This window comes from Haliotis cracherodii, unplaced genomic scaffold, assembly GCF_022045235.1.
Source record: "Haliotis cracherodii isolate W230 unplaced genomic scaffold, xgHalCrac1.p SCAF_6, whole genome shotgun sequence".
NCBI classification, from domain to species: domain Eukaryota; kingdom Metazoa; phylum Mollusca; class Gastropoda; order Lepetellida; family Haliotidae; genus Haliotis; species Haliotis cracherodii.
In genome coordinates, this window is record NW_027266319.1 from 27291173 (window position 1) to 27317107 (window position 25935).

General features: G+C 41.8%; 2 protein-coding genes across 2 annotated transcripts; both read left to right on the forward strand.

The window, feature by feature from the left end:
• The first annotated feature begins 3438 nt into the window (after positions 1–3438).
• On the forward strand, positions 3439–5530 carry LOC139446339 (uncharacterized). The gene is made up of 6 exons (XM_071227683.1): positions 3439–3532; positions 4127–4233; positions 4558–4710; positions 4992–5053; positions 5258–5323; positions 5446–5530. The coding sequence occupies exons 1-6, from the start codon at positions 3439–3441 to the stop codon at positions 5528–5530; spliced, it is 567 nt and encodes a 188-aa protein (XP_071083784.1).
• Positions 5531–9167: 3637 nt separating this feature from the next.
• Positions 9168–24707, forward strand: LOC139445702 (ultra-long-chain fatty acid omega-hydroxylase-like). The gene is made up of 11 exons (XM_071226901.1): positions 9168–9356; positions 10661–10802; positions 12568–12749; positions 14829–14953; positions 17188–17250; positions 17971–18094; positions 19540–19669; positions 21138–21267; positions 22708–22986; positions 24325–24390; positions 24605–24707. The coding sequence occupies exons 1-11, from the start codon at positions 9168–9170 to the stop codon at positions 24705–24707; spliced, it is 1533 nt and encodes a 510-aa protein (XP_071083002.1).
• The last annotated feature ends 1228 nt before the right edge of the window (positions 24708–25935 follow it).

Genomic DNA, 25935 nt, shown 5'->3' on the forward strand with positions numbered 1-25935 from the left:
TTATGCCTTAATTAACACTATAACTTACTCCACAAAAAATAGGCTGTGCCCCTGTCACTGTTGGAATAACCACATGTTACCGTTGTTTGTGTAACATTAAACCTGTAAGGAATAATTTCGAAAAATAAATACGAAGATGATATACGACAGTTCGTTTGCCTGAACATGTGCTGAGACCCGAAACAGTCATATCTCAACAGGAAAAACGTGTGTGAGAATTGTGTACGTGTGTTCAGACAGATTTGTAAAAAATATAGCGATTATCATCTACCGTTTACTGAGAAAACAATAAGTGGAATGCTTAACTTTATCCTTGATAACATCTATGTAACACTGTTGGCGTAATACATCCTTGATAACATCTATGTAACATTGTTGGCCTAAGACATCCTTGATAACATATATGTAACATTGTTGGTGTAACACATCCTTGATTACATCTATGTAACATATAGATGTAAGACATGTTTCGATTAACAATACCAAAAACAAGGTATAATAACAACAAATAACCAATTATCTTACACTGATTTACCCACTGAACTAGAAATATGAGACCAGTGTGACCGCCTGATCTGTTTCAAATTTAGATTCGTGCATCAGTCTTCAGAGTGACAAAAACAAGAGGGATTTTCCTGTTAACATTCCCTTTATCTCAAACAATATTTCGACAGCTCCAGATTGTGTTGTCCACATGTCTACGTATGTAGCACAGTGGAGCACGCTCTTTCTACGCAGAATTCAAAGATTCCGGCTCAAAAACTGTTTTATCAAGGGTTCAACATTCAAGGCCTCAATAAAGCTTTCAAAAGTGTTTTGGTAGACATTTTGAGACCATATTCAAATTTGAAAAATGGTTTCCGATGGAAATATTTTGACTTGTATCATTTGTCCCCACTTTTTTTGAAGGTGCACAAATGACTTGCTTTTGTCTGTTTCTGACGGGTGCTACCGGTGAGGTTGGATTCGCCCACCTCCACGCGGAGGCCTGGTATAACCACTACTTGATAGTGTTTCATAAATAGATGCTCATGATATAGTAGGATTGTACAATCCACTCTGCTTTCAGCAGAGGATTCTGATAAATATTGGACGGGTTTTGTCGCTTTATTTATGTATCCACAAATATATCGGAAAAATATATTTTGAAGTTGTAAATGCTTCAAACGCACTCACATGCTAAATGTACTCAACTATTGGTAAAAGTGCATAAGTGAATTGGGTTAAAAGCCACTAAGAACACTATTTGGGTTAAATCATGGCGTCCATCTCATGTTTGAGGAATGTCCGGATTACTGGAAAGTGATTCAGGTATTAGACAACTTTGGTAAAACCCACGAGCAAGGCTAGTGCAGTCAAACCAAGGGTCATAATCAGGTGAAATATAGAATTCGAACCCACCATCACACATGGTCCTTGCACGACTAAGGGACGCTACTCTGCATTGTTATTGTTCAATCATAACATTGTCAAATGTTTCCGTTGGAGATCGCGTAAGATGAACATTTGTAATCAGGCAATCAGATTCGAGGCTTCTAAATGCATGGTACAACTGAGGAGTTCAGGTAAGCATATGTGACTGTTTTTAACGAATATAATCGGGGAGTTCCGAGTGCATAAGAATAAAGCCTCATCATAATATTGTTGTCTAATTATGCCTTCTCTTGTTTCTGGGCACCATCTCATCTACACCCGACAGAGTGTATTATCAAGAGTACTATTGTTTATTGTGGCGGTATTTTCTTACTGAGATCGAAAAAAAGACGAATTGTTTTAGAAAGCTGACATCTGATTGGCTCATCAGATCTTCAATCAGAGAGGTATCGCATCCAAGTCAGAGATCTGATTTGAATGCGATTGGCGTTGTGATAGCATCATATTCGTCACGCAATCCAGGAGTATAACCAGTCCTTGACTTCAGAACATTGTGGTCCTTGTATGGCATTACGGCACTAGTAGACTGTCTACCAAATACAATCATAAGTGTATGTTTGGAAAACTTCTAAAGAAACAATTTTGACACATGTTGTGTCGTTAAGACCCATACTACTATAGTTTTGAATAATAAACAAAATAAATACATAAGTCTAATCGTCCTTCATATGAGCGTATCTAATAATTTCCTGTGTATTTGGATAACAGATATATTCTATCCTCAGTGTATATATAATATTTATGGTTGAGTTAAACAGAATAATACTTCAAACACGTCAAAGGCTGACACGTATTGATTTAATATCATACAACGGCCTACCTTTAGAATTCCACAAAGCTATCGAAGCTGTAAGGTTATCGTAGTAGTTGTGAGCAGTAGTCTGGTACAGCTCCTGGCTTCTGATTGGTCGAGAGGATCACGTGACCTCTGTGACGTCACTTCCGGTCATGTGAACTGCGCATGCGCGCAGGGCATGCTCGGACCTGCACGCGCATCCAAGATGGCGTCGCCTCCCTTTCCGGTGGCGTGCTCCTCCAAGATGGCGTCGCCTCCGTTTCCGGTGGCGTGCGCACCTCCAAGAGGGCTGCGCCTCCGTTTCCGGTGGCGTGCGCCTCCAAGATGGCGTCGCATCCGTTTCCGGTGTCGTGCGCACCTCAAAGAGTGCGTCGCCTCCGCTTCCGGTGGTGCGTGCACCTTCAAGAGGACGTTGCATCCGTTTCTGGGAGGAGGAGGAGGAGGAGGAGGAGGAGGAGGAGGGAATTGGGAAAAACCCAGAGAAGCGGTCGTAAAAGGTGAACAAGAACGACAGTGTTGGTGTGGTGGTGGTGGTGGGGAAGGGAGGGTGGTGGTGGAGGGAGGAGGAGGGAGGAAGGGAGGAAGGGAGGAAGGGAGGGAGGAGCAGGCGGGTTCTTTGTTTGGGTTTGAGGGTCGTCAAAGCAAAGGATGAAAGCGTTCTTCCAGGAGAGATGGGTGGCCCTGAAAAAAGCCGTTTTGAAGAAGATGACTTCTTCACATGCAGGTACACGCAACGGTACAAAGGCACGGGTGGGCTTTCATCTGGCGTCTTACAGGACACCTACTTGTGTGCGTTAAACGACGCATGTAGGTGTCCTTCAGCACAGTGTTGCAATACACGCATTGGAACGTCCCATCCCATGCCCTTGTACCAAGGGCGTACACAGGCAGGCGCCCTTGGCATCTACCACATTGCCATGGAGGTAACGATGCTGTTTCATTCTTAGTAGAAATCAGTTCCAGATCCCAGTTTTCTGATTTTTCCATGTTGTTGCTGTTGCTGCTGCTGATTATTATCTTTTACAAGTGGCACTGATTCACTCGAATGATTGTTCTCTTGTTTCATATGAGAGCCACTGACACCCTGCTTCCTGGTTGGTTCGCCAGACAGCAGCTAGGATTGGTTCGTTCCGGTGCCTGGCCAGCACCTCGGTTTTCCAAAATGACCCGACCCCTGTGTTTCTTTTCCATAGGAAATGAATTTTACCATGGGAGAGAAAGCACAACCCCGGTTCGGTCAATCAGAGCCCAGCATGGCCCGAGCACGGTCTCTGATTGGCCAACAACCCAAGCCTCTGATTGGTCAGATTTCGATCCGTTTTTTATCGGGGTGTGCATTTCGATCCTGTTTTGTTTTTTCTTCATCCTACAGACAAGATAACACTACTATTGGTTCAACTTTTTTTTTAATCCCCCGCTCACATGAACCAACACAACAAAAAGTCACAGGATTAGGGGCGTCCCTGTGGTTTTTGTGACCACGAGGGTGACCACGAGGGTATGAACGTCTGTACACTTTGAAAAAAAAAGAAACTTTGTCACTTGGGGTGAACAAGACACTCGACTCTTCTCTTCCGTGCTTCTTGGGACACCAAACGTCTGTATTTTTCGTTCACTTCTTCATCAGGACGAAACACACACAAGTATTTGCAGGGGACTTTGGCGTGCTTCAGATGTTCTTTCCAGGGTTTGTCTGTGACTTCCCATTGGCGGAGTGTCACACGTGCACCGCAGCAATAACAGGTAACACGGTCACCGTCATAATAAGACACACACACACCGCACGCACGCACGCACACGCACGCACACACACGCACCCACAGACAAACACACAGAGAGAAAAAGATACCCATGGTATAAACTCAAAGTATGAATATGTTTGTTTAATACAAATAGCGGTTCCTGCAGTAGACATGAAGGAATATGGTGACCAACAAGTGAACATACTTGCTGATGATCTCGAGGAGCTGAGGACTGTGGAACGATCAGAATTCCGAAATGTGGTATGAACATTTATATATATTGACCTACAGTTTCAGTTGTAAATATTATATTGGCATAACAACTTGTGAGTTTCAAATATAGATAGATAGATAGATAGATAGATAGATAGATAGATAGATAGATAGATAGATAGATAGATAGATAGATAGATAGATAGATAGATAGATAGATAGTGTTAATTTCCAATCTCTAGACTGTAGTAAATGTGTCACGAATAACAATATGAAAACATATTTTTGATGACGTTTTTATTCCATTGGATTTGTAACTAAATGTGTGTACACTTGATAAACGGTATAACTAGGAAAGGTTTGTTCCTTTAGTTGGAAAAGATAATTGATGAAGATGTACCCAGGCTGTACCGGTACCCAACAAATGATACAGAAGAAGTACCTGAAGAGTTCAGGAGACATGTGCTTTATTTTCAACGAAAGAAGTTGGAGAGGAGCAGAGCCATGTCCCACCTCAATGCTGTTGTAAATATTACTCTAATGTGACTTCACGAATGTTGTAAACGCCTATTAATTTGCCAGTGTTTGGAAATACTGATAACCATCTCAACACTGAAATACTGAGTTACATATTAAATTTGCTTACAGATAAACGGTACGTTCCTACTACAGTGACAATTGTCTAAACCGGCCTCTGTCTAAAGCGGATATGCCCATATATGAACATATTTTCGGCCCAAACTTTTAGACGTAAATTTATACTGAGAGTACATGACATGGCTTAATGATAGAATGACTGCTTTCAGGGATATGCCATACTGATGCAGTCCATGGAGACACATTTGGTGACGAGGACAAGAGGTCCAAGGTAAGTATAGGATAAAATAAACTTAAGGAACATATTTATTTTTCCATCAAGAAGCTTCTGCTTGTTTGTCATCACTATATAAGATTCAAGCCGGTATTAAGAACGAATGAGCTTTGTTTCCACAACTGACCGATAGTTTTACGGCATACACTACCAACAAGTATACAGAAATGATGTGGTGATTTATTTAATTTGCATTTTCAGACTTTATGACATCACAAAAAGAAATCTGATTCTACCCGATGTTGTACAACAATTTGGACGTCCAAGGTATGTGACTGATGATTGTAAGCTGTAATACATAGTTCTGTCCTAATGGTTGTACGGGTGACAGAAACAGGAGGCTTTAGCCATCACAAAAGTTGCTGTCACTCGATTCAAATATGTTTCAGGAACGACTGTTTCCTCAAAGTGGTGGAAAATTTCATTTTCTACCATGCCAGAAAGCATTTCGAAACAAGGCACACATGTATGTAATTCTTGAGTGAGTGAGTGAGTGAGTGAGTGAGTGAGTGAGTGACTGAGTGTGATGTTCGTGGATATCAGTATACCAATAATAAATGAAAGGATTTGTCAGCGTATTAACGAGGAGAGAAAATGACGAGGTCATGCGGGCCGAAGTTATGTAATCCTTAAATAACCGCCACTTCTTTGAAACCATTTTGTGTAAATAAACTACTTTTGCATTTTTAACATGTATACTCGAACCCTGTTTTGTCGAATGTACCGATATGTCGAACCTTGTTTGTGGTCGCGACCGCCTATACAAATACATATAAATTTACCCGCATATGTCTAATTAAACATGATATAACATATCGTTATCTCGAAATTTAACTTACATATTTAATGCTTGCCACGTTAACAGTTTTGAGAAGCGCAAATAAACATCTCGCATAGTTGTGAGCAATTCTCCTACATACATGCATGTTTTGGCCTATATGTAGTATATTTCTTCTCACATCTAACAACGCTGTAAATGGATTTCGAACCAATTGTTCATACACGCATGTAGTTACAATTTTGTCCAGTTGTGATGTAATTAACTGTAGCTGACACATACCTGTACGAAAACCTGTCAAAACGCGAAATTGCAGCAAATTAAGAACATGTAGTGTGCAATTCATGGTACTAAATTAAATATAAAAGCCGAGTATAAATGTTATTTACTACTAGATTGTAATCACTATTTTGTACAAATTAAATACATTATAAATATTGGGGGCGGTCGGGTAGCCTAGTGGTTAAAGCGTTCGATCGTCACGCCGAAGACCCGAGTTCGATCCAGACATGGGTACAATGTGTGAAGCCCATTTCTGGTGTCCCCCACCGTGATATTGCTGGAATATTGCTAAAAGCGGCGTAAAACCTCACTCACTCACTCATCATAAATATGGGAACACTGCCCACTTCCTGGAATGTACAAGCAAAACAACCGAAACTAAACAACACATTAAAACACAAATGTTATTTCAGAAAGTGGTCATATGTAACAAGTGTCATATTTGGGACAACACTTTCTAAGTAAAGTACAAATTCTCGCACTTTGTTTGGTTGAGTCCCTATCTAATTACCCACTCAGCCACCGAGGCATCCGCAAAAATGGAAGTACGACAACTGGTAGTCTAGATCATGTACTTTGTGTACCCCTCTGACAAGTGTAAACTGGCACAGCTCCCATGGCCGAAAGCTATGAACTTTACTAAGAAAGTGTCATCCAAAATATAACATTTGTTACATATGACCACTTTCTAAAATGACATTTGTGTGTTCATAAACTTAGCACTTTTGTCTCCAAAATTACTATCAAGAATAAGAAGGCCTCACTGCACACTTTGGATAGCAGAAATACCAGCCTGAATATGAATAAAATACAAAGAACTATATATTGCACCTCACGGTTTATTAAGCAGCAGCTGTAACAAGTTTATAACAATGTCATTCAAAGAATAGAACTAACACAATAGGCATCCGGTGAGTTATCACTGCTGGGGTCAAGAGATCTACTCACGCACCCAGTGGCAAACTGGGCATCATTGAGCTGAGTACTCAAGCAGTCCAGACAGACGCAACCCATGCACTGTGTCAAAGGCCGACACACTTATCCTCAGATCTGACGTTTACAGAACACCCCTAACACATGAATCACTTCACTTAAAGTCAAAGGCTCTTCACTTAGTTGACTCTTTTCCATATTTTCAATTTTGTAGATATATGTTTGTACATCTCGTCTAACACCACCATTAGCCATCAAATGTACATAAAGTTCAGTTCAGCGTCGGAGCTTCCATACGTATGTGTAATGGACGGAAGTCACAGTCGATAGGGCAACGTGAATGAGTAAACTGTTTATTTGAATAATTGTGTCATTTGTGCTACTTGCTCTGTGTTTATATCTAATACTTTCTTCATTATGTACTCACGACCCCAAGAACGCGAGGGTTAGTACATGTACTGGTCTTCAGCAACCCGTGCTTGTAGTAAAAGGCGACTAACGGGATGCATATCATCGTATCCCATTTGCGTGATCGATGCTCACGATGTCAATCACTGGATTGTCTGGTGTAGACTCGATTATTTACAGACCCGTGGTCATTAGCTGGAATATTGCTGAGTGCGGCGTTGAATAACAAATATAAATCATGTATTAATGGCCTTAAATGTTGATGTGACCCTATGGTGAGTCCGAAGTAGGCGTTGCCTCAAGTAACCTGTGCTTGTCGTAAGAGGCGACTTACGTGGACTGGGTGGTCGGACTCGGTGACTCGGTTGATTGAGTGTCACAGTATCCCGAGTGTGTTAATATTTGCTGGTGAAGCTGTTTGAAGCGAGTATACCTAACACAGCTTTTTGATTACAATGGATATATTATATGTGTTTATTATTCTGTATGAATTAGTATTTGTTATCATGTACCCCAAAGTTTGAGTTCTTTGTGTGCACTTAATGCACGGGTATGGTGTTATACGCTTCAACGGCTGCAGGAATGGGCTTCATACGAAACATTACCCCGATGTAAGGAATCGAACTCGACAGTTTCGGCGTGACGTGCCAAAACTTGATTGAGACACTGAGCTACCTTATCGCTAATATGGACATATTTTCTTCACACCTATTACATTTACAAATATAACCGTGCACAGTGGAATCTGTCGAGGCAGGACTTTAACTAATCAACATTTGTAATACAAGGCGATATCAATTGTGCCGAATATACTATGATTCATAAAAATACTTCTTTGAATCTTGTTTCTATTTACATTTGTTATCCTCTGTTATAATATTCCTAACACAGGCCTCTGTACAAATTTCGGCCCCACAATAAGTAAAACGTTCATTTCACCTGGATGTCAAAACAATGACGCAATTAAGTCCGAAGCAGATATTCCTCTGTACTACACAATACACATTGAACGTCAAAAGCCCATTGCATGAATGCGCAATACGGATGCGATAGGGGAATTCTCTCAAATGTTGGAAGCAAAGGGAATTTCATGGGAGGTATTTACAGGTTGTTACAATCAGCAATCACTGTTATTTGAATCGGCCAGATGTTGTATTTTAGTAAATTGTATTGTGTATTGTTCGTCAATGCAATATTTTCGCCTCCGTTAACGGTACCAAAAAACTCCAGAGATATAATGATGATTTCCCCCGATATTGTGCAGTCTGGATCAATTAGAATTGAACTGAAGGGTTTGGCAATAACACTATGGTCTTATAAATTCGTCTACCGTAAACAAACCATTTCATCGACTTAGAAATGATTAAGTATGAAACTAACTCTTCTGACAAACACTAAATGTATTTTTATATTAAAAAGTGCAGAACATTGAAATTTTTTTTAATTATCTCATGAAGTAGGCGTGAGAGTTCAGGCGACAGATGGTGATTAAGGGGCGTCCCGTATTTCTACAGCCTCGAAATAAGGGATCTGGCGAGGGAGACCCTGGCTCCAGACTATTTAACCCAACTCTCCCCTGGGTTGACGCTTACTGGCACTTCCTTGTGGCTCCCGACACACGGCACATAGGAGCCTCCCCCCACTCGACAAATACGGTTGTGATACTGTGTCCCAGGTTCTCGCCGGTGTGGGTGAGAGACGTTTGTAAACATGGGCCCGCAGGATCTTGTATCTCATCTCAATCGTGAAACTGTTCTCCAGGCTGCAGGGACATCTGTTCTTCTGTATGTGGCGTACCGCGTGGTCAGTTTCCTGGTCTGGTATTGGCGTCTCTTCAGTTTCTTCAACAATTGTCAGGGCGTCAAGGACTTCTCCTGGAGGACCGGCAACCTGCATTTGGTGAGCCAGTTTACCTCGTCCCTGATCATTGTTGTTACAGGTCAAAGTCGACTAGGGTGGTGTATACAAATAAGTATTTCTACTATTACTTCTTTTACTGCTGCTATTACTGGGATGTTTACTATTGAACCGCCTCCGTTGTTTCGTTGATAGGGCGTCTTCCTGACTGGCACTCGACATTAAGGGACTAAAACAAGGACTGGAGGGCTCGGATTCAGTACACAATGTCTGAGTGGGGTATTCATGTTACACTGTGGCAAGGTGTGTCAGTGGGCTAGCACGCACGAACACACGCATGCACAGTAAACACATTGAATGAGTTTTCGCCGCTTTTAGCAATATTCCAGCAAAATCACCGCTTCACACATTGTTCCCATGTTGGGAATCGAACCCGGGTCTTCGGCGTGACGAGCGAACGTTTTAACCACTAGGCTACCCCATGGGGGGCACGGGTGGCCCAGTCGCCTAAGGCGTCGCGATTCGCTTTGCAGAGTTGCGTCCCTTGGACACGCCAGAAACCTATGATTGTAGGTTCGAATCCCGGTTCGCCCAATTATGTTTTTAGGTTTGTCAGCACCCTACCCGTGCTCGTTGGTTTCACCGAAGTGGCAAACGTCTGAGACCTGCATCACTTGCGGCTTTCCTCCCACATTAAGCAGACACGCTGTGATATAACTGGAAAAAATGTTAAAAGCGGCGTTAAACCCAATCACTTAATTGAACACGTTATGCCGTATCTAACAATATCAATATCACAAACTCTCAACATGTTTTGAACATAAACATGGTATACAAACTGTGGAATATATACTAGTAGTTAATGGCGTCATTCCTTTGTTACTCAGCTCATTTCACGCGCCAATGCAAGGCACATACGCTTACAGCAGATCTCCTGAAAAAATGCATCTTGGGGAAACTTAGTCACAGTGCAATGAAATCAAGCATTAGGCAGAGGAGAAATGTCGATCGTTGTGTGATACCATATAAGTCGTCCAATCAAAAAAAAAAACGTTTAGCATTTGTAAAATTTCACGCCATATTCACACCATTTACATTATAACTCCCTATAAGCCGTTGTTTAGTTAAAACTTGATAGCAATTCAAGTCAGTACGTCGATGAAGTTTTGGGACCACAAATATTCATCCACACCAACGATTCAGAAACATAATCAGGGCGAATCTGGGATTCGAACTCACGATCATAGGTTCCTGGCACACCTAAGGGAAGCAACTCTGTACAGTGGACTGCGCTTAAACAAATGGATCCCCGTCCCCACTTGATCAGGGTTATATTTTTGTTTCAGTACCCTAAGGAGTTTGAGAAGCGTGCTGAAGTGGAGAAGAAATGGATGAGGAGATACCCCAAGTATTTCCGGCTCTGGATAGGGCCCCTCAATCCAGTCATCAGGGTGTACCATCCAGACTCTATCAGAGCCATCATCACAGGTGACCAGAAAAATTATAATTTGTTATTCATGTGTGTATTGAAATACCTTCCTACGATATCTGAAATGCACTTTTAACAACTGAATGTTATTGAATATGTTTCAACTGTAAAGAAATGCAAAAAGTTATGCTTGTTCAATAAGAATAATTAAAGTCTCACATTATAGATAGAACCATATGGAAACTTCTACCTGCCATGCTAAAAAATATATTTATCTTGTTCCCTCGCAATACCAGCGCATTCCCTCATTATCCTATCGCGTTGCCTAGCAGTACTGTCGCATTCCCTCAATTTACTATTGCGTTGCCTCGATTTGCTTTTTACTCCCTATAATACATCCTATAATACAGCCTTCCCTCGCAATACTACTGCGTTTACTCGCTATTATACCACGTTTAGTCGCTATACCACCACGTTCCCTCGCTATACTGCTGCGTTTACTCGCTAAACTAATGCGTTTACTCGCTATACTACAGCGTTTTCTCGCTATATTACCGCGTGTACACGCTATACTAACGCGTTCCCCTCGCTATACTACTGTGTTTCTCGCTATATTACCACGTTCCCTCGCTAAACTACTGCGTTTACTCGCTAAACTAATGCGTTTACTAGCTATACTACAGCGTTTACTCGCTATATTACCGCGTGTACACGCTATACTATCGCGTTCCCTCGCTATACTACTGCTTTTACTCGCTATACTACCACGTTCCCTCGCTATACTACTGCGTTTACTCGTTATAATTATACCGCGTTTACTCGCTATACTACCACGTTCCCTCGCTATACTACTGCGCTTACTCGCTCTTCTTCTACGTTCCCTCGCTATACCACCGCGTTTACTTGCTATATTACTCAACATGGCAATACACAAAATGCATATGACAATAGCAAACATTTTTTGATGGGTGTAAACAGCCCAACTTGGACCAAGAAAACTTTTTGATCAAAGGTTTCGATCGTGTAACGTTTTTTATATATATATAAACGGATAGTGAGTATGGTTTTTTGCAACATTTCAGCGCTATCACGGCGGGCGCGGGACACCAGAAAAGGGTTTCCCATATTGTACCCATGTGGGGAATCAAACCCTGGCCTTTAGCGTGACGGGCGAACGCTTTTACCACTTGGCGACCCCACCGCCCCATATATAAAAATAAGGCGCTGAAGATTAACTAAACCTCCTTCAGTATGCGTAAAGGACATCACTATTTGCCGAGTAGAAGTCTATGGCCTACACTTTGGCTTGTCATGTAAGCGAGTACAGGCTCAATACACTACTCAAAGCATTGACCACAGTGACACCACACTGACATCTAATGCGAAGTACATTATACTTGAGTAAAATATTTGACTTATTCTTCTGCAATATTTTGTCCATAAAAAAATAGTATTCACAATTTCGGCGTGTCCTTGTCTCAAAGTTGAAGGCATGCCCATGTTCCATCCCCATGGTGCTACAAGACAGAGGCACGGGAACCCAGAAGTATAGCAAGGGAACGCTATTAATATAGTTTTTGCCATGGCAGATATGTTTTGTTTGCTGTTTAACGCCGCATTCAGCAATATTCCTGCTATTTGATGCCAGTCCTTGCCATTGTGAAGACACACATTTCTGTCAGATATTAGCATTGGTACTTTGATAATAGTTTCAAAATATTTTGGTCAACGTCAAGTATATTTGTGTTTCAATACGAAAATCGATTTCATAATCAGAGAACGAGTTTCAGTCATTCAACGAGTTTTGACCCTCTCATTGCACAGAGCCAAAGCCGAGGGGATTTGGAGCCATCTATGAAACATTAGTGCCCTGGGTGGGAGAGAGTCTCCTGATTGCGGGGGGACAACGCTGGTACCGATCTCGCCGCCTCCTCGCCCCCGCCTTCCACTTCGACATCCTCAAACCCTACGTCGACGTCTCCAACAACGCCATTGACACCATGATGGTAAGCCGAGTACTTGACAGTAAATGCCTTCAACCATGACATCTCGATATTTCCAAGGTTGCAATTGATACATGCTAATCTCAGATATTATATAAAGCATAATGTAGAATACATTTCTAAAGGTGTTCTCAGGTCAGTAGTAAAATTGACGGGGTTTGGTTTGAACGAAATATCAGGCTTTTAATTAACATCGTGTGATTCTCACATTTCTGGGGTGAAATACAGTTGGAATTTCGTCAGAGCGTCTTACCTGCGTGTTCTATTTCTGAAAACTATCGTACCTCAGGTGCGATGGGCGAGGTAATTACTGGTAAATTAAGTAATTCAATATTGTCTGAATATATTTACGTCAGTGGTGCAAAGCATACGGAAAATTACTTCTATGTCTAAAGTCTGAAGGTCTGAGGATTTCTCCATAGAACGTCGCGACAGGTGAATGTTCTAACCAACCAAGCACCGAAGAGAGTACCAAACTCTCGGTACGAGTGGGGGAAACATTCAGACAGGCATATTGGATTTTTGCAAACAGAAAATGAATTTAATCGGGGGGTTCTGAATGTATAAAATTAAATCTTTATTGTTATATTGTTGTAGAAATGTTATGCCCCTTCTTGTTTCTAAGCGCCATCTACATCCTACAGGTTCTGCTATCGAGTGTAATAGTTGTGCTCTGTGGTGGTTTTCGGCTTAAACGGTCGAAACTCCCGAAACGAAGTGGTTAAGAAATAAAACCGAATCGTTTTAGAAAGCTGACATCTGATTGGCACAAGAAGAAGGTATCGTCATATCTTCACGCAGAGAGGAATACATCGCAGTTAAAGACCTGATTTTATGAAATTGAAGTTGCGATTACGTCTTAGTAAGATTACGCCACTGTTGACTGTCTATCCAATAAAATGGGAAAAAGGTCGAGTCACGGTAAGGGAAAAGTTGAAAAACCTCTTAAATAAATGTTTTTTGAAACCGTGTTGTTAGGAAGCAAGAATATGTTAGTTTTCATAACATGTAACATCTGATTTTCATTTAGATGAACACATATTAAAATATATTTTTCATTTCCCGTGCCTTCAAATTACAGATACAATCTGAGCACAATAGTGCAGTCATAATATATATTTTATCAGAAATATTGCTTATTAGCTTCAGATTCACTAGATGTGTAACGATATCTGATAATTTAATAACGTGCCATTTTTCAGTCAATATACATCTTGTATAAACAATTGTATATTTTTCAATTAATAGTGTAGGTCCATTTATCATCATATAACGCAAAGGTCTGATTTGTTATTACATTTTATTGTATTCACTTTGTTGATTTTTTCATGAACAGAGCCAATGTTCATTGAATAGAGCCAATGTTCATTGACTATGCAGTAGGTAATACACGTGGAAACTAGGGATGACGGCCTCCACCACACGGAACAAATATCCCTACGAACATATGATTGCTTTTGGGCATTTAGGCAGTGATGGACACCATAATCATCGATATACACAAAATTGGAATACGATGACATACATCAAACAAGTCAGCGAGCCTGACCCTCATATCCCCTTAGTCGCCTCTAACGACCAGCATAGTCGCCTTTTACGGCAAGCATGGGTTGCTGAAGACCTCTTCTAACTCGGATCTTCACGGATCAGTTCGTTATAAGCACATATACAACAACTGGCCAGGACACAAAAATAAGTTCGTAATAAGCGTGTTCGTCATAAACATAGTTTTCTGTAATCCAAATTCAACATTATGCGTTAAGCGAACATGGTTTTGTCAGGCTCAGCACAGAGGTTAGCCAAGTGGTTGACGCTTGTGACGCTGAAGACCCGGGTTCCATTCCCCTCATGGTTATGGTGTGTGCGAAGGTCATTCGTTGGTGCGAGGGGGCGGTCGGGTAGCCTAAAGCGTTTGCTCGTCACGCTGAAGATCCGGATCGATTCCCGACATGGGTACATTGTGTGAAGCCCATTTCTTGTGTTCCCGGCTGTGATATTGCTGAAATATTGCTAAAAGCGGCGTAAATCCATACTTAATCACTTTGGCGTGAGAATCTTAACGTATCAACATTTGTTTAACAGGAGAAGATTGACAAGCACGTGGAGGAAGGCACCAGCTTTGAGTTGTTCAACATGATCAGTCTGTGTACATTTGATATCCTGTTGAGGTGCGCCATGTCTGTCGAGGAAAACATACAGCTGCAGGGGTGAGTACGGGGAATGTGACAGGCAGCAACAGGGGTGAGTACAGGGAATGTGACAGACAACAGCAGGGGTGAGTACGGGAATGTGGCAGACAACAACAGGGGTGAGCACAGGGAATGTGGCAGACAACAACAGGGGTGAGTACGGGGAATGTGGCAGACAACAACAGGGGTGAGTACGGGGAATGTGACAGACAACAACAGGGGTGAGTACGGGGAATGTGACAGACAACAACAGGGGTCAGTGCGGGGAATGTGACAGACAACAACAGGGGTGAGTACGGGAATGTGACAGACAACAACAGGGGTCAGTGCGGGGAATGTGGCAGACAACAACAGGGGTGAGTACGGGAATGTGACAGACAACAACACTGGAGAGTATGGAGAATTAGACAGACAGCAACATTGGAGAGTATGGAGAATTAGACAGACGGAAACATTGGAGAGTATGGGGAATTAGACAGATAGCAACATGGGTGAGTTCGGGGAGTTAGACAGACAGCAACATTGGAGAGTATGGAGAATTAGACAGACAGCAACATTGGAGAGTATGGAGATTTAGACAGATAGCAACATGGGTGAGTTCGGGGAGTTAGACAGACAGCAACATTGGATAGTATTGAGAACTAGACAGACAGCAACATTGGAGAGTATGGTAAATTAGACAGAGAGCAACATTGGAGAGTATGGAGAATTAGACACAGAGCAATATTGGAGAGTATGGAGAATTAGACATACAGCAACATTGGAGAGTATGGAGAATTAGACAGATAGCAACATGGGTGAGTTCGGGGAGTTAGACAGACAGCAACATTGGAGAGTATGGAGAATTAGACAGACAGCAACATTGGAGAGTATGGAGAATTAGACAGACAGCAACATTGGAGAGTATGGAGAATTAGACACACAGCAACATTGGAGAGTATGGAGAATTAGACACACAGCAACATTGGAGAGTATGGAGAATTAGACAGATAGCAACATTGGAGAGTATGGAGAATTAGACAGATAGCAACATGGGTAAGTTCGGGGAGTTAGACAGAGAGCAACATTGGAGAGTATGGAGAATTAGACAGACAGCAACATTGGAGAGTATGGAGAATTAGACAGACAGCAACATTGGAGAGTATGGAGAATTAGACAGACAGCAACATTGGAGATTATGGAGAATTTGACACACACCAACATTGGAGAGTATGGAGAATTAGACAGACAGCAACATTGGAGAGTATGGAGAATTAGACACACAGCAACATTGGAGAGTATGGAGAATTAGACACACAGCAACATTGGAGAGTATGGAGAATTAGACAGATAGCAACATTGGAGAGTATGGAGAATTAGACAGATAGCAACATGGGTAAGTTCGGGGAGTTAGACAGAGAGCAACATTGGAGAGTATGGAGAATTAGACAGACAGCAACATTGGAGAGTATGGAGAATTAGACAGACAGCAACATTGGAGAGTATGGAGAATTAGACAGACAGCAACATTGGAGATTATGGAGAATTTGACACACAGCAACATTGGAAAGTATGGAGAATTAGACAGACAGCAACATTGGAGAGTATGGAGAATTAGACAGACAGCAACATTGGAGAGTATGGAGAATTAGACAGACAGCAACATGGGTAAGTACCGGAAATTTGACAAACAACAAATTGGATGAGTGTGCGGAATTGGACAGACAGCAACATGAATGTGTCCAGGGAATTGGACAGACATCATCGTGCTTAGGCATGAGGAATGAGACAGACGGCAACGTGAGGGTTAATCCGGGAATACTGCTTCCTAACCATTTCTACTGGGGATGTCTATCTATACACAGGAAGCATTTATTTTAGTACATACCGATAGTTCGTTAATCCAGACACGGGAGTCCGGATGATTGTGCTAATAACGGTTTCATTCTACATTGTTGATAACAGCAACGGCGTTGGACGATATATTGCAGTAATAGTTTACTGCCCTTAAACACCTACAGAAAATCTTCACCGTTCTATAATAAATTGGTTGTTGTAAGAACTGTGATGTAGACAACTTAACCTTCAACGGGTATGTACACTACTGTTAACTGGAAAGACATTATGCTGTGTATTTAAAGAGGGATTCGTATTTGGGACAATGCCTATTTAACATGCGAGACTTTATTTTTATACTTTATTGTCGAACCCTTATTTGTCAAATAAAGCGTTGAAAAACTTTTAAATTAAACATTCTTATATATATTTTTCAGGCACACACACCCGTATGTAAACGCAGTGAATGACTTACTCGCCCTGGCTGTAGACCGAAACATGTAAGTATGTGGGCATTCTGAACAGCACACATTACAAGTGTAGACCATCTAATACCATTAGTGCAGCACCAGACTATTAGCCATATGGTGAGGTGAGGTGAAATGGGATTCTGGATTGCATGCACGTTTGTGTGGCTGCTTATACTAGTCCTGGGAAGTTATCGAAAATTAGATTCCCCCAGAAAATTCTTGAATAATTATACCCCGGACACTGGTTTAAAAACAAATATCTGTCTTTGCAGTTGTTGCAAACAAAAATATATCGTCTCTCCCTCCATACCCCCCCCCCCCCCCCCCCCCCCCACACACACACAACCACACACACACACACACACACCTCACCCCAACCACGTCTGACATTCATTGTGCCTCGCTTGACATTCATAGTGTGTCCGCAGATAGCAGACATTCATAGTGTGTCCGCAGATAGCAGACATTCATAGTGTGTCCGCAGATAGCAGACATTCATAGCGCGTCACCAGACCTTCATAGCGTCTCCGACAAAAAACAGTCAGATTTACTTTTTCGGACAAATACAGACATGTTATTTAAAAAACATTACAGCGCCCACCCATCCCCCAGCCACCCACCCACCCACCCACCCCACCCCTTTTCTAGGAGGAGCATAAATAAATGAATAAGTTTTTGATTGGCCTTCTTTGAGTTTGTAGAACTAATATCTAGATCGAGCATGACAAGCAGGATTTGTTTTGTGTTCAGCAACCTATTGCACTTCTTCGACTTCATTTTTTACAACTCCTCCGAGGGGAAGAAGTTTAAGAAGCAGTGTGACTTTGTACATCGCTGGGCGGAAGACATCATCGAGAAGAGGCGACAGACCTTGGTCAGTGTCTAACTTGATAAACAATTTATATAATTCATTTCACAGAGTAATGCCCATGGAAATTCAGGGCCAGAATGTGTTCCCTATAATAATGTACTGTACTGTGTGTGTTGTTACATTATGTGTGTGTGTGTGTGTGTGTGTGTGTGTGTGTGTGTGTGTGTAACATTGTAGTATATGTAACATGCTACTGTGTATAATTCATTCAAGAGTAATGCCTAAGTAAGTAGTCTCCTAACCCCTTCGCCGAAACTGTGTCCTTTTTATGGAACAATTTACTTTTATATAATATTGTTATGTGTATGTAACATTGCCTTGTGTATGTCCCGTGTGTATAACATTGTACTGTGGGTGTAACATTGTAATGTATGTGTAACATTGTCCTGTGTGTGTAACATTGTCATGTGTGTGTAACATTGTCCTATGTGTGTAAGAATGTCCTGTGTGTGTAACATTGTACTGTGTGTGTAATATTGAACTGTGTGTGTAACATTGTCCTGTGTGTGTAACATTGTATTGTGTATGTAACATTGTATTATGTGTGTAACTTTGTACTGTGTGTGTAACCTTGTCCTGAGACTTTAACATTGTGTGGTGTATGTAGTGAGTGAGTGAGTGAGTATGGTTTTAGGCCGTTTTCAGCAATATATTCCAGCAATATCACGGCGGGGGACACCAGAAATGGGCTTCACACATTGTACCCATGTCGGGAATCGAACCCGGGTCTTCGGCGTGACGAGCAAACGCTTTACCCACTAGGCTACCAGACCGCCCCGTTGTGTATGTAACATTGTACTGTGTGTGTAACTTTGTACTGTGTGTGTAACATTGTACTCTATGTAATATTGTCCTATGTGTTACATTGTACTGTGTATGTAACATTGTACTGTGTATGTAACATTGTACTGTGTGTTTAACATTGTGCTGTGTGCACCATTGTCCCGTTTATGTAAAATTACACAGTGTGTGTAAGAGTGTACTGTGTATGTAACATTGTACCCTGTGTACCATTGTCCTATGTGCGTAACATTGTACTGAGGATGTGACATTAAATATGTATGTTACATTATGCTGTGGGTGTAATATGCACTGTATGTCACACTATACTGTGTGTGTGTAACATTGTGCTGTGAGTGTAACATTGTGCTGTGTGTGTAACTTTGTACTGTGTGTGTAACATTGTCCCATGTGTGTCACATTGTACTGTGTGTGTAACATTGTGCTGTGTATATAACGTTGTACTGTGTGTGTAACATTGTACTGTGAGTGTAACATTGTGCTGTGTATATAACGTTGTACTGTGTGTGTAACATTGTGCTGTGAGTGTAACATTGTGCTGTGTATATAACGTTGTACTGTGTGTGTAACATTGTGCTGTGTATATAACGTTGTACTGTGTGTGTAACATTGTCCCATGTGTGTCACATTGTGCTGTGTGTATGCAGGAGAGAGATGGGCCCCCCAAGACCCGCTACCTCGACTTCTTGGACGTCCTGCTGAGTGCACGAGATGCTGATGGCAAGGGCCTCACCCCGCTGGAGATCAGGAATGAAGTCGACACGTTCCTCACTGCAGGTATGGCCACTAAGCCTACCTCTGTTTGTCGGACGACTGTCTGTGAAATATGTCGTTGTCTTAACATGCTAGCCATTCCGCCGATAAGGTATATTACTTACAGTTATGACAAACATTGCAAAGTGTGCTTTTCAAGAAATATTCATTTTGCCAGCGATAAACATCATCCTTAAGTTTTGATCACGTGGTTACAATCAGGGTAAGAATCGGTGGCTGCGAGTGGTTCTATTCCGCGCTGACCTTGGTCAATAGCGCTTTAATATTACATCTTCAGGTGCTTTCCCTTCAGTTCGTGCTGGTAATGAACTTGCGCTGCGAAGTGCTAAATATAGTCGCTCGTAGTCACCTGTATTAGTCTTCGTCTCAGCAAAGGGATTAGAAAAAATAGATTTATCGACAAATATTTGTCTTATTTGAAGTTTATACGATATACGGCGTTTCCATAGGACGAAAGGTCGGTCACATGACCGCGACATTGACGTTCATACAATGTAAGTGTCTGAAGGACACAATTGGACGTTCATACGTTTTTCACGAGACCGTGTTCTTGAAATGGCGTCAACACTGACGGACTACTTTCACATTCCTGGGGGAACCCCTGGGAATTCCCCAGCACGAATACATGCAGAAGCGTTTTTTCTGATAATTTAGACCCTTTAATCTTCAGCGTTTTAGTATGCATTGAGGAATGTCAGAGGGTTTGACTGCATGATCGTTCACGAATACCCTCTCTACGATCCATCGTAGTGAACAAAACGAAGAAATGCACAACCAAACTATCGTAGTATCGACTCGATCCGTGTCTAGGCTGACAGTGACCGTCTCCAGCAACCTATGAATTTACCTTAGTGTCTGTTTGACGCATCTTTATTCACCTTTCAATGATCGGCCAGTTGATCAATGATGACTAAACATGTAAACGCAACAGGTTCATTAACATCGGAAATCTCTCCCGTCACGTGTGTCGTGTCGGCCATTTGACATCTTGTACTTGATGTAAATGTATTACGACGTGCTGTCATTGTGACTGACTTACTGTGGTAGTCCTTAACATACCTTTCGCATCTCATACATACGCTCGTGATCCCTCTCGTAATGAGGAACTATTTTATTCCGCGATACAGCTGGTTGTTACAGCGTAAACATGAAGTCACACAGATCTAGGCCTACATCCTTTGAGGTAAGAAATTGTGATAAAAAATGATAAGAATTGACATGGTACATTCATTGGAGTATGATCCTTCATAGAGTGAGGGCCAAACTGTATGGACGTCGGAGCTTGCGATGACGTTCATATAATGCTTGGCCCTCACTCTTTAAAGTGAAAGTCAAAGTCTATTCTTAAATGTACACGAAAAGTACAGATTCATTACGATTGACTTAGACGAGTTATATGTAGGATCTATTGTTTCTCTTTAAGACCTTTATTTCAAGTGGATATTTTGGTCTATGTTTCATTCTTGTAAAGGTCACGACACAACGGCCAGTGGGATATCATGGACGCTGTTCACCATGGCCTCCAAACCCGAGTTCCAGACCCGTATACAGAAGGAACTGGACACACTGCTGGACGGAAGAGAGTCCAAGCACATCACCTGGTAGGGCACATAACATGGTAGGGTACATAACCTGGTAGGGTACATCACCTGGTAGGACACATCACCTGGTAGGGCACATCACAAAGTAGAAAAGATCCCTGTGGTGGAGCACATCAACTGGTAGAGCTCACCCACTGGTGGAGCACATCAACTGGTAGGGCACATCACATGGTAGAGCCCACCCACTGGTAGAGAACATAACCTGGTAGGACACAACACCTGGTAGGGCACATCACCTGGTAGAGTACATCACATGGTAGGGCAAATCACCTGGTAGGGCACATCACTGGGTAGGACACATCACAAAGTAGAACAAATCCCTGTGATGGAGCACATCAACTGGTATAGCCCACCCACTGGTGGAGCACATCAACTGGTAGGGCACATCACCTGGTAGGACATATCACCTGGTAGGGCACACTACATGGTAGGGCACATCACATGGTAGAGCCCATCACGAAGTAGAACAGATCCCCTGGGATGGCACATCACCTGGTAGGGCACATCCCCTAGTAGAGCACATTCCCTGGTAGAGCACATCAACTGGTAGAGCCCACCCATTGGTAGAGCACATCGCCTGGTAGGGCACATCCCCTGGTAGAGCACATAACCTGTTTGGGTACAACCTTTCGATCACATTGTAGGGAACATCACTGGGTAGGGCATCTCCCCTGGAAGGGCAGATCATCTGGTAGAGCACATCATACGGTAGGGGACATCGCCTAGTAGGGCACATCGATGGTAGAGCCCACCCACTGGTAGAGCACATCGCCTGGTAGAGCACATCAACTGGTAGAGCCCACCCATTTGTAGAGCACATCGCCTGGTAGGGCACATCCCCTGGTAGAGCACATAACCTGTTTGGGTTCAACCTTTCGATCACATTGTAGCGAACATCACTGGGTAGGGCATCTCCCCTGGAAGGGCAGATCATCTGGTAGAGCACATCATACGGTAGGGGACATCGTCTAGTAGGACACATTGATGGTAGAGCCCACCCATTTGTAGAGCACATCGCCTGGTAGAGCACATCACCTGGTAGAGCACATTACCTGTTTGGGTACAACCTTTCGATCACATTGTAGGGCACATGACTGGGTAGGGCATCTCCCCTGAGAGGGCACATCATCTGGTAGAGCACATCATACGGTAGGGGACATCACTTAATGAGGCAAACCTGCCTGTGAAGCGGATTGCCAAGTCAGGCATATCACAGGAGTGGTAGGACACATCGCCCAATAAGCTACATCATCTGGTTATCGCAGAAAAAACAATGAGTTTGGTACTGTAGTTAGCAGTAGGGTTGCAGAACACATGGCCTTGTATAATTATAGATCATACTCCCGGACATGTTGAGCCTCTACATGTTAATATATTCGCCGATTGGGTTGGTGAGGTTTGAGTATGTTGAAGCTTCATGAAACATGTATATGTTATTAGGGATGACATCCCCAAGATGGAGTATCTGACGCGATGTCTGAAGGAAGGGATGAGGTTCCACTCGCCCGTTCCGTTCGTCAGTCGGAGACTGGAGAATCCCATGAACATTGACGGGAAGGTCTTTCCAGTAGGAACCCTCATCACACTGGGGATATGGAATATTCATCACAACCCGGAAGTGTGGGAGGATCCGGATGTGTATGATCCCGATCGGTTTCTGCCCGAGAACATCCAGAAGAAAGACCACTACGCATACATTCCCTTCTCTGCTGGCCCACGGTAATACTACAGCTGTAGTTGATGTGTCAAGCCAATCTCTCTGTAGTGTTCTGTTAACATAGTGATACATGGTAATGCTACAACTGTTGTGTGTCAAGTCAATCTCTCTGTAGGTTTATGTTGACATAGTGATACATTGTAATGCTACAACTGTTGTACGTCAAGCCAATCTCTCTGTAGGTTTCTGTTGACATAGTGATACATGGTAATGCTACAACTGTTGTGTGTCAAGCCAATCTCTCTGTAGGTTTCTGTTAACATAGTGATACAAGGTACTACTACAACTGTTGTGTGTCAAGCCAGTCTCTCTGTAGGTTTCTGTTGACATAGTGATACATGGTAATGCTACAACTGTTGTGTGTCAAGCCAGTCTCTCTGTAGGTTTCTGTTAACATAGTGATACACGGTAATACTACAACTGTTGTGTGTCAAGCCAGTCTCTCTGTAGGTTTCTGTTAACATAGTGATACACGGTAATACTACAACTGTTTTGTGTTAAGCCAGTCTCTCTGTAGGTTTCTGTTGACATAGTGATACATGGTAATGCTACAACTGTTGTGTGTCAAGCCAGTCTCTCTGTAGGTTTCTGTCGACATAGTGATACATGGTAATGCTACAACTTTTGTATGTCAAGCCAGTCTCGCTGTAGGTTTCTGTTGACATAGTGATACACGGTAATACTACAACTGTTGTATGTCAAGCAAGTCTCTCTGAAGGGTTAATAAATGCTAGTGGTCCATGGTACTACTACAGCTGTAGTTGGTGTGTCAAGTCAATCTCTCTGTAGGTTTCTGTTGACATAGTGATACATGGTAATGCTACAACTGTTGTATGTCAAGCCAGTCTCGCTGTAGGTTTCTGTTGACATAGTGATGCACGGTAATACTACAACTGTTGTATGTCAATAAGTCTCTCTGAAGGGTTAATAAATGCTAGTGGCCCATGGTACTACTACAGCTGTAGTTGGTGTGTCAAGCAAGTCCCTCCCTACTTTTGGGATCTTTGGTGTATCCTAGTTGCCCATGGTAATAACGCTGTACTTGATACTGAAACCTGTAGTATTACACGTATCTCGTACAATTCAACCTCGTGTTATTGATATCTCTGCATGACCATCACTGTCAAGAAATTAGCTCTAAGACTTTCTTTTCAAGTAAACATGAGCGACAATCATTAAGAGATCATTGTGAATTTCCGACAACAGCGTAGGTATGTGTTCAGTTTATGCCCTCGCTTTTTCTGTTACATCCTCTTGTCCATGAATCAGATTTATGTGTGCAGAAATAAGTGAGATTATGTGAGAATGTGACATTGTTCATATTGACATTTACGTTTCAGAAACTGTATCGGACAACATTTCGCCCTAAATGAGGAAAAGGTCATGCTTGGAAGAATTCTTCAAAGGTATTTAACAAATATGCATTCTCCGATGCCATAAACTCGAAACATACTTTCCAAATTTAAATGAGCGTGTTGCAATGAAAACGTTTTAGAAGACTGAAGTCAGTTTCAAATATTAAACTTAACATCTGTAAAACCATTAATCTTGACCATTGATTTTAATGTTCATGGCTAATACAAAATTCAACATGAATGTTTTGTGTGGTTTTTTTTTCAGATACAAGTTAGAGGTAGATATGAGCCACAAAGTAGGACGAAGGACTGCATGCGTAATGAAGTCCACTGAAGGACTGTGGGTGTTCGCCAGACACAGACACTGAACTTTCCAGCGGAACATATTGACTCTGAACATTCTAACAAAAGGCGGACATTCTATTTCCGTGCCCACGCTGAAAGCGCACATACAAATTTAACATTAATTGTTTTGGATTTATTGTTATTGTTTTCAGCCTTCATTAACACTTTAACTTACTCCACAAATATAGGCACTGTGCCCCTGTCACTGTTGGAATAACCACACGTTACCATTGTTTGTGTAACATTAAACCTGTAAGGAATAATTGTGCTTTGAATCACCATCATAAATACGAACATGATATACTACAGTTTGCCTGAACATGTGCTGAGACACGAAACAGTTATATCTCAACAGGAAAAACGTGTATGAGAATTGTGTGCGTGTGTTCAGAAAGATTTGTCACAAATATAGCGAATGTCATCTGCCGTTTACTGAGAAAACAATACGTGGAATGCTTAACGTTATCCTTGATGACATCTGGGTAACATTAAGGTAAGAAGTAGACATTAACGTGGGCACCAACTGTGCTCCCCGTCTTGCTGATCTGTTTCTTTATGCATATGAATTTGGATTTCTGTTAGGATTAACAATACCAAAAACAAGGGAATTTGGCCAAGAAGTTTAACTTAAGCTTCAGGTATTATCGATGATCTGATATGTTCAATAACAACAAATAGCCAATTGTCTTACACTGATTTACCCACTGAACTAGAAATATGAGACCAGTGTGACCGCCTGATCTGTTTCAAATTTAGATTCGTGCATCAATCTTCAGAGTGACAAAAACAAGAGGGATTTTCCTGTTAACATTCCCTTTATCTCGAACAATATTTCGACAGCTCCAGATTGTGTTGTCCACATGTCTACGTATGTAGCACAGTGGAGCACGCTCTTTCTACGCAGAATTCAAAGATTCCGGCTCAAAAACTGTTTTATCAAGGATTCAACATTCAAGACCTCAATAAAGCTTTCAAAAGTGTTTTGGTAGACATTTTGAGACCATATTCAAATTTGAAACATGTTGTGTCGTTAAGACCCATAATACTATAGTTTTGAATAATAAACAAAATAAATACATGTCTAATCGTCGTTCATATGAGCGTATCTAATAATTTCCTGTGTATTTGGATAACAGATATATTCTATCCTCAGTGTATCTATAATATTTATGGTTGTCAGGAATTTGACAATATCAGCTGTAACATGGAAGATGTGCATCTAATTTCAACACTCGATTACATCGAGATCAG

Bases quoted from the DNA above. Each gene is read 5' to 3' on its own strand.
- LOC139446339 (XM_071227683.1), top strand. From the start codon at position 3,439: ATGGGAGAGAAAGCACAACCCCGGTTCGGTCAATCAGAGCCCAGCATG. The intron at 5,054-5,257 runs GTAAGTATAGGA...TTGCATTTTCAG, and splicing joins ACGAGGACAAGAGGTCCAAG to ACTTTATGACATCACAAAAA. The intron at 5,324-5,445 runs GTATGTGACTGA...AATATGTTTCAG, and splicing joins CAACAATTTGGACGTCCAAG to GAACGACTGTTTCCTCAAAG.
- LOC139445702 (XM_071226901.1), top strand. From the start codon at position 9,168: ATGGGCCCGCAGGATCTTGTATCTCATCTCAATCGTGAAACTGTTCTC. The intron at 14,954-17,187 runs GTGAGTACGGGG...TATATTTTTCAG, and splicing joins GAAAACATACAGCTGCAGGG to GCACACACACCCGTATGTAA. The intron at 17,251-17,970 runs GTAAGTATGTGG...TTTTGTGTTCAG, and splicing joins CTGGCTGTAGACCGAAACAT to CAACCTATTGCACTTCTTCG.